This window comes from Octopus bimaculoides, chromosome 2 (genome assembly GCF_046866305.1).
Source record: "Octopus bimaculoides isolate indiv1 chromosome 2, ASM4686630v1, whole genome shotgun sequence".
In the NCBI taxonomy this organism is placed as follows: domain Eukaryota; kingdom Metazoa; phylum Mollusca; class Cephalopoda; order Octopoda; family Octopodidae; genus Octopus; species Octopus bimaculoides.
Window position 1 is genome coordinate 58,855,022 of NC_142929.1, and position 18,819 is coordinate 58,873,840.

Consider the following 18,819-nt stretch of genomic DNA (forward strand, 5'->3'; position numbering starts at 1 on the left):
AGTGTTCTCTTTTTCACTGATCTTCAGCTTTATGTTAACGTCTACTGGACAGCTAATTTCCACAAATGTACAGTTTCTCTTCTCTATCTCAAATCATTATATCCGGTCTGTTGTGCTTACATTTCATTGAGGTCTTCACTGGGACATTATGAGTGGCTATGGTTTCTACCATATTATGGGTTCTTATTTCTTTGTCCTTGGGATTGTCCTTCTGATGGATTTCATTATAGAGTGTCCTAGCTATGTCATGTCTCATCGGGAAATAATATCCTGATGACATTTTCAGACAACTGTTTATGATGTGTGTGATATCTTCAGTGTGAACTCCAGAAAGTCTGCATCGGTTGTCACACTTTCCTGCATCGCTATCCCTTTTGTGCTTCAGGTACTTGGTTGATATTTCCTGTTCCTTGATTGCAAACACATACTCTTGAAAGTGGGAGGTAGTAATCCAGCTATTGGTCCATGATAAACTGCTTTGATGATCGATATTACTATCATCTCAGAGCTTTCTACTAACATATCCTTGCACAGTCTTCTGCTCATACAGGCTCATCCTTTCATCTGATGATATGCTGCAGTAGAGTTGTGTGACTTCTTTGTATTCTAGGTTTTCAGATAAAGAGTGTTGCTCAAGTCTTATGATGTTACCTGCCTCATGTATGCAAACTTGGTCAAGGGATGCACTTTGACACTTGGTGATTAAAAGATGTTGCCAGACGGATGTGATGTGATATTCAAAAGCATTTTGGATTGATGGTAAGCCTCTACCACCTTGTTTTCATTTTAGGTAGAGGCAGTCTACATCTCTCTTTATGTGGAAATTATGTTTACATGTATGTATTTATGTATGTATGTGTGTGTATGTATGTATGTATGTATGTATGTATGCATGTATCTATCTATCTATATCTATATCTATATATATATAAATCAGCATATATATCATCAATATAGGTGAACTGGTAGAAACGTTAACATGCTGGGCAAAATGCTTAGCGATATTTCGTCTGTCTTTACATTCTGAGTTCAAATTCTGCCAAGGTCGACTTTGCCTTTCATCCTTTCAGAGTCAATAAATTAAGTGCCAGTTGCATGCTGGGGTCAATATAATCGACTGTCCCCCTTCCCTCAAAATTTTGGGCCTTGTGCCTACAGTAGAAAAGAATATATATATCAACAATATTTACATATATATTTATACATATACAGTGTATATCAATGTATACAAGCACACACACACACACACATGTAGATAGATAGCTACATATTTGTACCACTCTATCTATCTATCTATATATGTATGTATTCATATATATGGCTCTACGTGTGTGTGTGTGTGTGTGTGTGTGTGTGTATGTGCATATATTTATGTGTATATATGCACATACACAGACATACAAATGTGCATACAATCATATGTACATATCTACACACACAAAAAAGATTGATAACCAAAAGATTTAACAAGCAAAATACAGGCTAAAGTAAGGGGACGAGTGTCAAGGGAAGATGTCAGGCTTTGTATGTTTCTTTTGTGCCACTGTTTGCAAACCAAATATTGTTAAACAACTTATTGCTGAGAGATACATACATACATACACAAACACATACACACACACATTATAGATAGAATTTCACTTCCTTCTGTGTTACCATTATAAAGAAAACAATTTGTGTTCTTATTAAGAAACTGTTGACCTTATAAAGAATGAAGTACATATATGACCAGAGTGGGAGTGAAGGAGAGAGAAGGGGAAGATAGTTCAAGACAGTGTGTGTGGCTGTGTGTGTGTGTGTGTGTGTGTGTGTGTGTGTGTGTGTGTGTGTGTGTGTGTGTGAGTGAGAGAGTGAGAGGTGGGAGATGTCCTGAATGGACAAAAGGGACAGACATCTTTAAATATGTTTTTCTGCCTCAAAGCAATTTTATACACACAATGTTTTATTGCGTGTGTGTGTGTGTGTGTGTATGTGTGTGTATATATACATACATATACATATATATGCATGTGTATATATATATGCATGTATATGTATTATATGTGTATATGTATGCCTGTATATATATGTAAGTGTATGTACATATATATATATGTATGTGTATCTATATATATATATGTATATATATAATATATATATATATCTATATATATCTATATCTATATATATATCTTTATAAGACATGCATTAAATATTTGTGCATGGATGTCAGCGTGCATGTATATATTCATACAGATAAATACATAATGTAGGCATATACATACATGTGTGCATGTGTGTACGATCAACAGGGTTGTGTTTTAATTTAATAGTATGTTTACAAAAAAACTGCCATAAATGATTTTTGGTGTTGCACTGTCACTGAACAATTTCTAAAAGCTGAGATAAAATTTGACACATTTGGCATCTTTTTTCTTCATAGTTTAATATTTTATTTAACTTTTGACCAATAGTCACACTCAGTCCTCCAAAGCACTCAGCAAATATAAATGATGTCTAAAAGACAGAAGGTGAGCATGTGTAAAAGATTGTGTGTGTGTGTGTGTGTGTGTGTGTGTGTGTGAGTGAGAGAGAGAGTGAGAGAGAGAGTGTGTGTGTGTTCAAGGGATCAAGACAGATAAGAACTACATAGATATGTAGATGGATAAATAGATAGATAGATAGATAGATAGATAGATAGAGAGAGAGAGAGAGAGAGAGAGAAAGAAAAGAGTGAGAGAGAAAATGAAAGATAAATAGATAGATAGTTTGATAGATAGATAGAGAGAGAGAGGGGAGAGAGACAGAGAGAGAAAATGAGAGGTAGACAGATAAAGAGAGAGAGGGAGTAAATGGGAGATGGATAGATAGATAGATAGATAGATAGATAGATAGATTGACAGAATGGGAGCTAGAGAGGCAAAGAGGCAAATAGAATGAAGCAGATAGATATGTAGGTTGGTATGTAGGTAGGCAGATATAGATTGGTATGTAGGTATATAGAATGGTAAAATAATGTAGGTAGAGAAATAAATAGATAGATTGGTATGTGAATGATAAATAAATAGACAGATAGATAGATAGATAGATAGATAGATAGATCAAAACACTTGGATAGATAACTTGATTGAAAAATGGCTACATACATCAAGAGAATCAAAAGAGACAGAGTGATCAGGGAGACAAAGAGAGAAAAAGAGTGACAGAAACAGAGAGAGAGGGAAAGAGCAAGAAAGAGGTGGGAGAGATATGAGAGGGACAGAGATACAGAGAGAGACTGACAAAAAGATAGATGGACAGACCGATGGACAGACATAAAATTATTTGAGTCAGGGTTAAGAAACAAGGGAGAAATGAAAGAAAATGAAGCAGAGCCAATGATGGACTAGTGAATTGTACAACCAGCCTAAGTCAAGTCATTAGTTAAAAGACAGACCAGATGTTCATGTCTGGAATAATTCTTTTGCCTAAAGCTAAAGTGAAATCTTTTGGAAAGTTTTCTCACTTATATCTCTTGAATTCCAAGGCCAAAGTTCAAGATGACATTTGGGAGTTTCAAAGACTGATGCCATTGACTGCAAGCCTGTCCTGAGGGTGAAAATAACTTCATTATATCAATTTAGAAAGCGCTTTGGCAGAGAAGACCAAAGAATGAAAACTAAACAAAAGACAAAAAGAGTAAAAAAAAAAAAAAGAAAAGAAAAGACGAAAGGAAGACGTGAAAACAAATAAATAAAAACCATTGAAATATGATGGAATGACTGTGGACCAAAGTTGCCAAGTTGCCTTTGAGTGGTTACCTTGGTTCTTGTTTGTGTGAGATTCTTGTCAATGAAATAAGTAGGAAAACATTGTTTGGGAAAAGAAAATGAAAGAAGGAAGGAAAGAAAACAAAAAAAAAAAAATGAAAGAAATAAAAGAAAGAAAGCAAGAAAAGAAAAGAACGAAAAAATTAAGATAAGAAATAATAAATGGTGAAAACAACAGGAAGTGTAGGTGATGGTGGTGATAATGATGATGATGATGATGATGATGATGGTAGTAGTGGATGTTGTAGTGGAGAGAGTAATGGTGCTACTACAACTACTTCTAGAGATACTAAGGGTGATCATAGTGGTTATGGTGATGGTGGTGGTTGTTCTTGTGAGGTGCACCATTGTTGGAAGTGAATGACAATAATAAATGTATGGCAAAGAAGAAGTAGAAAAAGAAGAGTGAAGAGAACAACAGCAATGTAGTAAAGAAGAAGGAGAAGAAAGGAAAAGAAAAAAGTAGGAGGAGGTAGATGAGGAGAAGAAAGAAGAATAAAAAGAAGAGGAAGGAGCAGGAAGGCAAGAAAGGTTCAGAGGAGGGGAGGAAGAAAAAGAAAGAAGAGGTAAGAGGTGGAAGAGAAGGAGGAGGAAGAGAAAGAAGAAGAAAGGGGAGTAAGAAGTGGAAGAGAAGGAGGAGGAGGAGAAAAAAGAAGGAAGAAGAAGAAGAAGAAAGAGGAGTAAGAGGTGGAAGAGAAGGAGGAGGAGGAGGAGGAGAAAAAAGGGGAAGAAGAAGAAGAAGAAGAATAGTAAGGAAATTTCAGAGAAGGAGACAATCAACAACAACAACAACAATAGTAGTGACATCAGCAAACTGTAACACCAACAGTACCAACCATGGCAACAAGAACAACACTAACTATTACAACAACAAAAGCATAAAAGCCAAATAGAAAAACTGTAAACATAGAAAAAGAAATAAGAATTACAGAGTTTGTGAAGAGTAATGATTGAAGGCCAAGTTTTTGATTGATTCTAATAATGGTAAACAAAAGATGGGAAATCTCCCATATGTGACAAAGCAATTAACACACAACACAATGTTTTCCTTGTTGAGTGGGATTATACACAAGCTTGTGAAAACACAAGGTATTTAATGTAGACTTTATTGAATTAGAGTAAAAAGGAACAAAATTAAGGAACTGTGCAGGAGTGGCTGTGTAGTAAGTAGCTTGCTTACCAACCACATGGTTCTGGGTTCATTCCCACTGCGTGGCACCTTGGACAAGTGACTTCTACTATAGCCTCGGGCCGACCAAAGCCTTGTGAGTGGATTTGGTAGATGGAAACTGAAAGAAGCCCGTCATATATGTGTATGTATGTGTGTGTGTGTGTTTGTGTGTCGGTGTTTGTCCTCCAAACATCGCTTGACAACTGATGCTGGTGTGTTTACGTCTCCCGTAACTTGGCGGTTCAGCAATAGAGACAGATAGAATATGTAGTAGGCTTACAAAGAATAAGTCCTGGGGTCGATTTGCTTGACTAAAGGCGGTGCTCCAGTATGGCCACAGTCAAATGACTGAAACAAGTAAAAAAAAAAAATTAAGAATGACGACCACAACTGTATCAGTAGTAGTAGTAGTAGTAGTAGCAGCAGCAGCAGTCACATTAATGATGATGCTGATTGATGGTAATAATTATAAAATGAATGGCATTGTTATAACACTGCCAAAGGTGGTGAGCTGGCAGAATTGTTAGCAAGATGGACCAAATTCTTAGTGGCAGCATTTCATCCATCTTTCTGTTCTGAGTTCAAATTCTGCTGAAGTTGACTTTGCCTTTCAAAGAGAAGGCAGAGAACTGGCAGAATCGTTAGCACACTGGGTGAAATTCTTAGCACCAATTTCATCAATCTTTTTGTTCTGAGTTCAAATTCTGCCAGGGTTGGCTTTTCCTTTCATTCTTTCTGGGTCGATAAAATAAGTACCAGTTGAGCACTGGGGATGATGTAAATAACTTACCCCAGCCTCAAAATTGCTGGGCTTGTACCAAAATTTGAAACCATTATTTGGAACACTGCTAGTTAGGTTTGCACGTATGTAACTGCATGTGAAAGTGGAGCTCAGAATTACAGGTTTTTGTTGAGTGTGGAACCATCTCTTAGCCACAACATCAGCAATTAATAAAAAAATCACTTGATGAAATAAATAAAAGAATATGCGGCCTTTTTACGATAGACATATTTTGACTAAGACCTAACTTTTAATGAACACTCCTCATAAAACAAGAGTAGAAAGAAGTATATGATATGGTCCAACAGACCAAATTGTACAGGCATAGAGACCAACATAGATAAAACCTTCCTGCCATTAACAGATAAGTATTTTTCAGTCACATATATATTACAGACTATTTCTAATCCTTTAGCATTTAAACTGACCAGACCTAGCCCAAATACTCTTCCTATTTTATATCCAAACTAACTACATCCTGCCTCTCAGATCTAGACTACAATCACATTATTGAATTCACAAAGCTGAGACAATGCAAGAGTAATTCAGAATAAGGTGAATAAATAAACATTACATTTGACAGAGAAATCTGAATGCTAAAAGGTTAACTGAAACATCCAATAATGGTGACCAAAATCAACTCTTGATGCCTATTGAATTCTAAGTAGGGTAAAATGATTTTACAAAAAAATGAAAGTTCAAGAATAAAAGAAGTGGCACTGGTCCAGCAGCCAATGATACAGCTACTGAACTCCAGCTCCAGTGACTTAGGTGAAGATTTGGGCTTCAAAGTATCCAACAAACATAGTTAGGGCTCATTATGGTTTTCAGATACTCCTGCACTGAATTTCTTAGTTTGCTTCTTAGTAAGAATCAATTTTTGAAAGCCAGTGCAGGGCATTTTGTTAATTTTTAAGACAAAAATATTTTGGGCAAACAAACCTTTGTCAAGAAGAAACAAAGTTGAACAAATTTGAAGGAAAATCGTTAATATTCCACATAAAAGCTTCCTTCTATGGTAAGACTGACAACTATCGATCACTGTCAGGTTTTGTCCCTCCAGGCAGTTACATTTCAATGAAATAAAACACCTATAATGCTACACACAATGGATTCTGATATCAGCAGTAACAGATAGTTAATTTATTGAAACAACAATCTTGTTCATGTTCTCATCAGGTAATTTCAGTTTTTTTGTCAGAGGGGGAAACGTTTGTGGAATTAACATACTCATCACTTGTAGAAGGAATATATTAGAATTGATAGAGTATTGAACACAATGATTTGTAGCATTTAGTTATGGTTCATTACTTTATAAGTGCAGATCATGTAGAGGTCAGCTTAGTTATTTTTATATTCTTCTCTAAGTTGGATATACAGATTTTACGAAGCGGGAAAAGACACAACCGTTTTCACACAACATACTTCAAATTACTCCACTAAACACGATACTCCAATAAATACAAACTCTCCACAATTTCAACGACTTCCTACGACTTACACGAATTCTCAACGGCTCCGACTTTTTTCGTCTCAATCAATATGCTACGTTTTATAAGAGTTTGGCTAATCCATTTCTTCCAATCCCACAGGGGTCTCAATGACTCTCGTCACATCATCTCCTTTTAAGATTGACTTCCGTTGGAAGTTAATATTATTATTTTTATTATTTTTTCTTCTTTCATCACATCTCCCTTTTTGAGATTTTCTTCCTAGAGAAGTTTTATATTTTTTCTATTTAGGCACTACTTCTAACCGTTCTGTTTGTTTCCTCTTTCTTGTGCTGCTATGCTTAGGTTTGACTTCTTGTGCCATTGGAACATCAAAGGTGTTGTAAAGCACTTCCATGAGTATCACTTTTCTTTTTTTCGTATATCTGTTTCTTAGCTGGTTTAAATGTCTTTTGTGTTCCCATTTTCGCCTCTTATCATATACGTTACTTTGCCTATTTGTTTTGTTACTACTCCGTTTTCCCAAACTTCTCTTCCATTTTTATATATTTTGAAAAACACCTTGTCACCGATATTAAAATACTTTGTCGTATTTTTAGTGTTTTCCCTATTAGTTTTCTTACTGGTAACAGCTTGTCAAAAATTGACTTTATTTTTCGAGCAAACATGAGTTCTGCAGGTGACTTGCCTGCACAAGTGTTTGGGCTTGGCATTATCCTTTAAACCCTCGAGAATTGTGTCAATGCTGCGTCATCAACTAGCTCGTCACCACTTCTATAAGTGGATATCCTCGTTGCCACTTTGTTTTATTCTTCTATACGTTGGATATGCAGATTTCACGAAGCAGGAATAGACACAACTGTCTTCACATGACATACTTCAAATTACTCCACTAAACACGATACTTCAATAAATACAAACTCGAAACGACTTCCTATGACTTTCACGAACTATCAACGACACCTACAACATTTTTCGTCTCAATCAACATGCTACTTTTTATAAGAGTTTGGCTCGTCCACTCTTCCAATCCCACAGGGGTGTCAATGATTATCGCCACAACAGTTATTCAGTCATCTCTGGTCGACGTAAAAAGTATCACTCAAGTACTGGGGTCAATACAATCATCTGATCATTCCTTGTAGAATTTGTGGTCTTGTACACATATTTGAAATCAATATTGAAACATCTCAGCTCAGGTGTATGAGAATATCACATATTTAATTAAATTATTTTAGAGGTATTTTGAAAATATGCATGAAATCAGTTTTAGAAAAACAACATAATATATCTTAAATTTTCTGTTATTTTTTTCTAATCAATGTTATATATACATATATATACCGTAAATCCTTGAGTATAATCCGCACTTTTTTCCCAAATTTAAAGGTCAAAATTTTTAGTGCGTACTATATACGAGGTTAAAAAGGAAAAATATTTTCTCAGCAAAATTTTCTAAGTGATAAATATGTAAAGGCAATTTACTTAATATTTATTTTTCACTGACGTTCTTACTGTTATTTCTCTATTTTCTGCAAACAAAGTGCAGAAAAAGGCTACATGTTTGCATTATGTTATATATACAATAATAATAAAGGACGTTACGGTATATATGTTTACAAACCAAGGACGTTATACAGACCTCCTTGACTCAAGTTAGAGAAGGGGTGCGTATTATACACAAGGTTTAGGTTTTTCAGAGGTACAGCTCCCTAAAAATCCCCTGCGTATTATACTCAAGGGCGGACTATACTCGAGGATTTATGGTATATTAATGATTACTTAACTCTGGCCTGTTGGCAGTGTTTCCATTCAGTGCTAAACTACAGGGTGGTTGCTAGAAAAGCGTAAAAATTGTGTATGTATGTATGCACACACACACACACACACACACACACATATATATATATATATATATATATATATATATATATATATATATATATATATATATATATATATATATATATATATATATGTATGTATATGCATATCTATGTATGTATATATGTTTGTGTGTGTATACATATGTATGCTTTCATCATCATCATCATCGTTGTTTAACGTCCACATTCCATGCTGGCATGGGTTGGATAGTTTGAATAAGGGCTGGTGAGCTGGAAGGCTGTACCAGGCTCCAATTCGATCTGGCAATGTTTCTACAGCTGGATGCCCTTCCTAATGCCAACAACTCTGAGAATGTAGTGGGTGCTTTTTATGTGCCATCGGCATGGGAACCAGTCAGGCAGCACTGGCAATGACCATGCTTGAACGGTGCTTTTTACATGCTACAGATATGGGACCAGTGAGTTGGCACTGGCAACGATCATGCTTGAATGGTGCTTTTTACGTGCCACCAGCACGGGTGCCAATCAGGCAGTACTGTCATCAGCCATGACAACGAATTCACTTGCCTCAACAGGTCTTCACAAGTGCAGTTTATTGCCCAATGTTTGAAGGGTACTCTTAAATGGGCTTGCTGGGTCTTCTCACACACAGCATATCTCCAAAGGTCTCGATCACCCGTCATCACCTCGGTGAGGCCCAACATTCTAAGGTTGTGCTTCAACACCTCATCCCAGGTCTTCCTGGGTCTACCCCTTCTACAGGTTGCTAGGGTATGACACTTTTTCACACAGCTGTCCTCATCCATACATAACACATGACCATACTAGCGCAGTCGTTTCTCTTGCACACCACATCTGATGCTTCTTATGTCCAACTTTTCTCTCAGGGCGCTTACGCTCTGTCATGTATGCACACTGACATTACACATCCAGTGGAGCATACTAGCTTCATTCCTTGCAAGCTGATGCATGTTCTCAGCAGCCATGTTTCACTGCCATGTAGCATGGCTGTCTGCACACATGTGGCATATAGTTTACCTTTTACTCTGTGTGAGAGACTTTTGTCACCAGCAGAGATAGGAGCTCTCTGAACTTTGCCCAGGCTATTCTTATTCTAGCAGCTTCACTCTCAGAGCAACCATCTCCGCTACTGACTTGGTCACCTAAGTAACAGAAACTGCCCATCAACTACTTGTAGTTTTTTCCCCTTGAATGTGACGGAAGCTGTTTTCTGCACATTTTCAGTGTTTATTGCTCCTGAGCATTTGCCACACACAAAATCTATCTTCCCAGTTAGCCTTCCTCTGATATTGTTGCACCTCTTATGTGTCCATAGCTTACACTGGGTACATCTTATGGAGTTTTCATCATGTTAATAATATAAATCAGCATTTCACGAATTTTCTGCTTTTCTAGCTATCACCCTGTATAAAATAGATTTTTAGCCTGCACTCTCTGCATAGACCAGTGAATATATGGACTAATGCTTACAGAATTAGTGCATCTGATGAGACTGCCGCTATTATTTATACAAGATTACATGTGCAACTGAAATAATCCAGCTCACTATCAGACTTCCATAATGAAAATGAATATGTCAATTCTGTATAACCATGTATTAAGTATTTCCTTGAATAGTTCTCTTCTCAGCTTCACAACCATAAATATCCTATGCACACACAAACACACGCATCAAAACTCAAATATGCACACATATACAGGAACATTTGTTCACGGAAGAAATAGATTAAAAATAAAACTTCAACAAGAAAATCATCATTGTAATTCATTAGCCAGATTATCATTAAAATACTTTTATCTCTGTAGCTGTATAGCATTATGTAAAACATTTCCTCTGAAATACACATGGTTGTTACGCTAGAGAATCACTAAAGCAAACTAAACAAATGAATTGCATTTTGCAATTCAAATCGGAAACAAGTGATTCAATCTTAGTAACCCTCATGGGTACGTAACATTGCTAGAGGTTCTATTACACTATTTCTTACTTCACATTGGAGAAATTACTCTCACAGCTTGTGAATATTGCCTTCAAGGCATTTCACGACTAAATCAGTTACCTCTTGTAAAGACAATCAGTAAACAACAATATTATCATCATCACCAGTTTTCACCATGATACCTAGATGGAAGGTTTTGTAAACTTTATCTGAAGATTGCTAGTTCTCTTCATATAAAAAGCTTGATTAATAAATAGTATTTGTAATCCTAGGATTATTTTGTCCTCATTAGATAAAGAAAGAATGAGAGTGCCATGAATAGAAGAATTTTGAGGATAGGTCTGCTAAATTCCTAATGCAACAACCAACAAAATGTGATCATTTGTATTGCTAGAAATAAGGTCCATGTTCACACGAATCCCATCCTACTGTCTTATAGAAAAAGATGGGTATATTGGACAATGGAATTATAGATGTATAAAACTAACTGGATGGTCATGTCTGGAATGCATTTTATGATTGGTCTGCATGCTCAGATTGACTTGGGACGAAAGGAAAGTAACAACTATTGTCAAACTATTGTTCAAAATAAAATGCAAAGAAAGAAGCTACTTCTGTGCGTAATTGAAACAGCTGCCTCCCTTCCATCTAAATTTTCTATTAAGTTATTTAATGATGGCTGAATATGTTTATAAATTAGTCCATCCTGCACATAATTATATACCAGAAAATTAAGATGAGATAGTCATGAGTGGCTCGCTGAGTGAACAATGAAAATTTAATCCAGATTTCTTTTCTAATAATAACAGTAATAAAATATCAACTGAAAAATTGATACCTCAAAACAGATATGTCTCAGTGACAACTTGAATGATTTAACACCAACAACAACAAAAATAAAAAGATAGTAATAATAATAATAATAATAATAATAATAATAATAAATGATGTTCTAAATAGGAATTTGGAAATTTCCTTTTACATTCAATGACAAAATTATTTTATGAATCACTTGATTGTTGAGTATTGTATAAACATGGTAGGTCATTTGGTGTAATTTAAGGAAATCTATTAATTATATTGGATGGAAGCCTAATGCTGTCACAATTTTTCTTTATCACACAATTTCTTTAGTTTCAAATGACTGTTATAAATTTGAAATATACAGCATGCATTCAAGAAGCTTTAAACTAAATTTAAGTACCTTTACTTATTTTAGCACTCTTGTTGGAAAGTGAAATGAAAGTAAACAGTAAAAAGTTTTTAAAAAATAGTATATATATATATATATATATATATATGTATAAAAAAAAAGGAAACAGAAAAATAAAGTTGAAAAAATGTAAAAAAATATTAGGGAAAATTAATCTAATATAATTGAATAAAATATGATATGAACTAAGGTTGAAAACAACAACAACAAAAGTAAAAAAATATAGCAAAGAAAAGAATGTTTCTTGCTATTATTCCAGGCAGGTTTTGACTGCACTAAGTGGACTTTATAATGTATCATAGTACTTTCATATGCGTGAGTAAGAACATGCGAGTGTCCAGGGGTATAACTAGTGATAATATGGAAATGGTTATTTTATATATATATATATATATATATATATATATATATATGGATGCACGTATGTTTGCATATGTGTGTGTTGTAGTAGCAGTAGTAGTGGTGGTGGTGGTGGTAATAGTAAAGAGCACTAAGTACATGTGCTAGACTTCATATTATTTTCTAGTATGCAACATGAACATGCAAAGTGACAAAGTCAAAATGCAGATGGCAAAATCATTAGCTTTTAATGCTATATGCATGTGCATGTATGTACACACACACACCCTCACATAAATGTACATGTGTGTGACTATATATAATGATGGAGAAAGAGAACAAAGGTGAGGAAGGGAGATGGCTATGTTTGTTCTGAGGAGTGATCAACAAACCATAAAACAGTCCAACAGAAGACTCCATAAACTCTTTTTTTCCCTGTGTAACAACAACATAGGGAAAATGTTTACATCCATATCTTACATATGAGATTTTGTGATGCTCAAATTCATTTCAAATCTTGTGATTTTCTCTATGTTGTGCATAAAATAGATTAATTCCTATCAAAAGGATCAATATACAAATTAGACCATCAGTTTTAGTGCTAGCCTATTTTTGGTTGCTTTGTATTGTAGCTGAATGCCATGTGTGTTTTCTCTGAGGAGCAATCAACAAACTGTAAAACTTTCTGTTGGGAATCCTCCCTTCCTTATTTCACACATCATCAGCACAAAAAGGGTTCACTTACATTCTTATTTCACTCAGAGTGAGTCTTTCTAATATGTGCATATGTGTTTGAGTGTGTATGGAGTTAATATTCTTAAAAAAGTCATAAAGGAAAGTAAAAATATATAAATCAGTGTGTCTTGTCATCTGGACAGCAACTGGTGCTTTCATCTCAATGTTATATCAGCAACTAACTTTTAAGCTTGAAAAAGAATTCCTCTCAACACATGGCTATAATGCTCGCCCCATACTCCTACTTATAATTAGAGATGCATGTATCATTAGCCACTAAAGGACATGCTCAACTGGTTATGGTCAAGCAGTTGACCATCAAATATGTGGTTTTGAGCAGAATATTTTGCTGTAGCCCATCTTTTATACAAAGGTAAAATATTCTTTTCTACTCTAGGCACAAGGCCCGAAATTTTGGGGGAGGAGGCCAGTCGATTAGATCAACTCCAGTACACAATGGTACTTAATTTAACAAAGGCAAAATATTATTATAATTATTATTATTATTTGAAGAAAACTCTCAGCTTATTATGCTGGGTACGATGGAAAATGTCAGCTGTTCACAGCCAGCAGATTAAGGTGACACTTGTTTACTGATCACGTAGTTCAAAGCAAAAATGATTTTTGTAGCTGTTCTACCTTTACAATCTTTACATTTGCACCAATCTTTCTAAGCCATGTTAGTAACTGAGTGCTGATACTTCCAAGTATACTGATTACTGTTGGTGTCACATCCACTCTCTTTATTGCCCACAACCTATGTATTTCCCATTTCAAATCATCATAGTTGTTCGCTTTTTCTTTTTCTTTCTCTCTGATCCTGTTGTCACCAGGACATGCTATGTTAATTATCATGCAAGAGTTTTTTCCTATTTTGTTCACAACAAAAGACATCATCGTCGTCGTCATTACCCATAACTTATATCTGGATATTTATAGGAAAACAAATGCTCAGAAAGAAAAGAAGGAAGAGTGGTCAATGTTGTCTTAACCAAAAAAACAACAATAAAAAACAAAACAAAACAAACTTGTTGGTTATGGTTATAATGTCATACATCTGCTCAGTCAGGATTTATCTCCTATAACCAATTACAAAAATAACAGGAGACATTGATTTTTAAAAAAAGAAAAAAAAAAAAAAAATTGCTTTTCTCTAGAATCTTTTTAAATTCACCATTTTCCCACAAAGAACAATATTTGACCTTAGTCACCTTCTAATACAGACCGTTTTGTAAACAAATAAAAACAAAGCAAAACCAACAAACTATTGTTATTTTCCTTCAAAGACTGGAATTCTATGAATCTATAGAACAGGGTTACATTCTGCCATTGGGTATCAAGTTTTTCTATGATTTTTCTTTCTCCATAAATATATGTAATTATCCAAGCTTTGCCAACAAATAAAAAGTGTGTGTGTGTGTGTGTGTGTGTGTGTATGTGTGTGTGTGTGAGTGTATGTGTGTGTGTGTGTGTGTGTGTGTGTGTGTTCTGTTTAAAGAAAAAACAAAGAATTCTTGCCACATTTTTAGCTATGTACTCAATGCATAAATGTAGAATGGATATATTTATCTTTTATTCTTTATTTGCTTCAACCATTACACTGTGGCCATGCTGGGGCACTGCCTTGAAGAATTGCAGTTGAACTTAGCAACCCCAGTACTTATTATTTTTTGTAAAGTCTGGTACTTATTCTATCAGTTTCTGTAGCCAAAGAGCTAAGTTACAGGGACATAAACACAGCAGCACTGGTTGTCAAGCAGTGGTAGCGGACAAACACATACACACACACACACACACACATTTATATATACAAAGGGCTTCTTTCAGTTTCCATCTACCAAATCCATCCACTCAGAAGGTTTTGGTCAGCCTGAGGCTATAGTAAAAGACACTTATCCAAGGTGCCACACAGTGGGACTGAATCTGAAACCGTGTGGTTAGGAAGCAAGCTCCTTACCACACAACCATGTCTGTGCCTATTAGTTAAAAAAAAAAATAATAATAATTTTGTTTGTTTTTTAAAACTATAAATAATAGCATTGTAGATACTGGATTAAAAACCCCTTTCAATAGAAAAAGTCAAAGGCTGCTTGTGGGATTCACATCTAGAAGTTTCTAAATTCTCATGATATAGACCAGGGTTTTCAAACTGTGGTCCGTGGACCACAGGGGGTCTGCAAGGACAAGAGAAGGGGTCCGTGGACAGTAAATACTTTTTATGGGCAATTTGATTTTATATGTGTTTTTTTAAGCGAAATCTTTTAATTGACAATAAACCAATTCGTTAAATACTGTTAAATAAATAAATGTAAAAATATATGTTATTTTAAGCAAATATTTATGTATAAGGGGGTCCCTAAGGTAAAGCCTGAAATATAAAGGGGTCCGCAAGTCAAAAAGTTTGAAAACCCCTGATATAGACAACATACAATTCTTACAGTAAGAACTAAGTTTCGAAAATGGTTAGAAAATTTTGAATTACTTTGGTTCAATGGTAGAACGTCTATCATGTCTACAAGTCCCATTAGCAGAATTTGATTTTTTCTGTGCATAATATTTACATGCTTTTATTTATAACTTAACCATTTAGCTTTTAAACCGGTCATATCTGGTCTGAATATTCAACTGCTTTAAGTTCAAATCAACCAGATCTGACCTCTCATATCATCATCATCATCATCATCGTTTAACGTCCGCTTTCCATGCTAGCATGGTTTGGACGATTTGACTGAGGACTGGTGAAACCGGATGGCAACACCAGGCTCCAATCTAATTTGGCAGAGTTTCTACAGCTGGATGCCCTTCCTAACGCCAACCACTCTGAGAGTGTAGTAGGTGCTTTTAGAAAGAGAGAGAGGGAGAGAAAGGAAGATAGTTGTATATAAAAAAAAAAAAAAGATATCATAAGTAATGTTTCTATGGGAACAGTTTTGGAAGTTTGAAACAGGTAGCAAAGGGTGGATGGGTAGATGATTAGTGGAGGAGTTAGAAACTGAAGTAGCATGGACTGTCATAAATGATGGGGGTGCATTGGAAAAAGAAACAAAAAAAAAAAACATAAATACTAAAGAGAAGGCAAGAAAATCTGTATATGGGTGGGGGGAAAGTCAGATTTCATGACACAAAGCTGTCCACATCGACACTGTTCTCCATGTTATCGATCTGATCCGAGATGCAGTCCATCATTCGATCAAATTCATCCATATCTCCGCTGTTTATTGAGTGAGTTGTAATGCCGTTGTCTTTGCAGAGCTGAGAATTGCTGTGGAAGCTGGAGATGGTACCATGGCCATTTGCTGGAAGCGCCATAGAATTTTTAGACAGGAATTCTTCAAACACATGATAGTCTTTTGCTTCTATGAAAGGACCCATGCCAGTCATCATATGTTTCCTTTCTTGTCCGAACAAATTGAAAACTTCTTTGCAAAATTCTCCTGTGGTTGCACCTTTCTGTCGGGCAGTGAGCAGAACAGCAAACTGACACAGTTCTGTTTTGGTGAGGCATTTGTGCAGCTTCTTCAGATAATCTTGAATGACCTCAGAATAATAACCACCAGTCAGACTAATCTCACTTTCGGTGGTTACGCTAATTGTGCGTTTGGATGCTTTTGGGGAACGGCTGTAGGATGAAGTGTTGTTCTTGGTAAGGTTCTGGTCAGAGGTTGTTATATACGATGGTTTCAGTGCTGTGTCTGGGGCATTGTTAATGGTGGTGGAGTCACTCTGTGTGTTTGAAGAAGGCACTGATGTTCCGAAAGCACCATTTAAGTTGATGTTGATGAACTGAATGGCTACATTGGCATAAACAAGCTGGAAACATTGGTCGACCAATGCACAAATTTCTTCAGCTTGCATCTTGTCGTCAACATAAAGTACGGCCGAGTTACATTTCTCTGGAACTCCGTATTTAATCGGTAGAATGTAGTCATTGTCGTCTTTGATGTAACACACTGCTGCTATCTCATGGATACAGATACGAAGTAGCAACTCATCTTTGCAGGTCAGTTTTATCACAATGGCATCATTCAAAATTTGATAGCTACAAGATTATACATGCTTAATTCTAAACAATGTGTCTAAATAAGCATAACATTTGATAAAATAATCTGAATGCTAAAGGGTTAATTTACTTAAGTTCAACCATTAGAAATTATTTCATGCCACATGAGGTTTCCAAATTTTTATGCTGTAAACCAGAGATTCTCAACCATTTTTAAAAATTAACTATAGACACCTTTAATTACTATTCTGTTATAGTGGAACCCTCTAGTCATTAAATATTTAAAAACTAGTTTTATAGAAATGTCTTTCAAAATTCCTATTCTGTTCTTCACCCATTATGTAGGTTGAACTATGTAAAATGTTAGAGAAAGAAACTAACTGTTTTTCTCAATACATACCAATACATATATCTAATGCAAAATTTTTATAGAAATGTCTTTCAAAATTCCTATTCTGTTCTTCACCCATTATGTAGGTTGAACTATGTAAAATGTTAGAGAAAGAAACTAACTGTTTTTCTCAATACATACCAATACATATATCTAATGCAAAATTTTTTCAGGCGCCCTTAAAATACTATTGTGGATCTCCAATTTACTACTTTGTTGTGTGAACTCCCCAAAATCTTATATGAACTCTCAGGGCTCATATGGACCCTGGTTGAGAACCATTGGGGTAAACATGAACTCACACACATACATATACACCCATTTATTACAAATAAAATGATTCAAAATCCCTTTGGCATAAAACTAGTTTACAACCAAGGTCAGTGGCGATCAGTTGAGCTATTTAACTATTTAACACACATCTTACCTCCCTTTCTCCCTCTCTTTCTCTCTCTCTCTCTTTCTCTCTCTCTCTCTTTCTCTCTCTCTCTCTTTCTCTCTCTCTCTCTTTCTCTATCCTTGCTTTATACCTCCTCAACTCCTACCATTTTCCCCTCTCTTCCCAACCTCATTCATTAAACCTCATCAAAAGTGTCTCACTGTTTACTCCCCTGGTTCAAGAATTCCCGGCTAACTGGCTTACTTTCTTATAGTCCATACTGTCAGTCTTTGGAAACATCCTGAACTGTTGAACTGGGCATGCCCAGACAATTGGACAGATTTACACTTATGGTGTGTCATTTTAATGACATTGAATATTCATTTATTTTTCGATAATGACATTTTTTAAAACATATAAAACAATATTTGTATGTGTATATATATATATATATATATATATATATATATATATATATATATATACATATATATATATATATGTGTGTGTTTGTGAGTGTGTGTTTGTATATATATATATATAAACACACTCAATTCAGAAGCATCGTGTCAGGTGATGTAATAAGAGGCATCTCATTAAATGAACTTTGTTTCACTCAAATTTAATACAGCATGTTGTTAGTGACAGTAGGTATATGTCATTGGGTAGGAATCAATGTACACAGGAATTCCTGAGGTAGATCCAGTGACAATCGTGTAATTACTGAGGATGATGTCAGGTAGCCATAGGCAGTGTACATGCT

The 18,819-nt window shown here is 35.3% G+C and overlaps 1 protein-coding gene and 1 long non-coding RNA gene across 2 annotated transcripts in view; one reads left to right on the forward strand and one right to left on the reverse strand.

Annotated features, from left to right (window-relative positions):
* The first annotated feature begins 3,575 nt into the window (after window positions 1-3,575).
* Window positions 3,576-18,819, forward strand: part of LOC149137080 (uncharacterized) — a 43,452-nt gene continuing 28,208 nt past the window's right edge. The window contains exon 1 of the long non-coding RNA XR_016239182.1: window positions 3,576-4,877. This is a non-coding gene — a long non-coding RNA (uncharacterized LOC149137080). The remainder of the gene's footprint in view (window positions 4,878-18,819) is intronic.
* LOC106876240 (cerebral cavernous malformations protein 2 homolog) lies at window positions 15,890-18,418 on the reverse strand. Its single transcript, XM_014924727.3, has 2 exons — window positions 18,321-18,418; window positions 15,890-17,325 (listed from the first exon to the last, which is right to left on the reverse strand). The coding sequence occupies exons 1-2, from the start codon at window positions 18,416-18,418 to the stop codon at window positions 16,401-16,403; spliced, it is 1,023 nt and encodes a 340-aa protein (XP_014780213.1). The 3' UTR covers window positions 15,890-16,400.

What these genes read in the sequence shown, in the direction of transcription:
- LOC106876240 (XM_014924727.3), bottom strand. Translation starts at nt 18,418, where the DNA reads ATGACACACCATAAGTGTAAATCTGTCCAATTGTCTGGGCATGCCCAG. An exon ending in ACAGTATGGACTATAAGAAA is followed by an intron (nt 17,326 to 18,320) that starts GTAAGCCAGTTA and finishes ATAATCTTGTAG; the next exon opens with CTATCAAATTTTGAATGATG.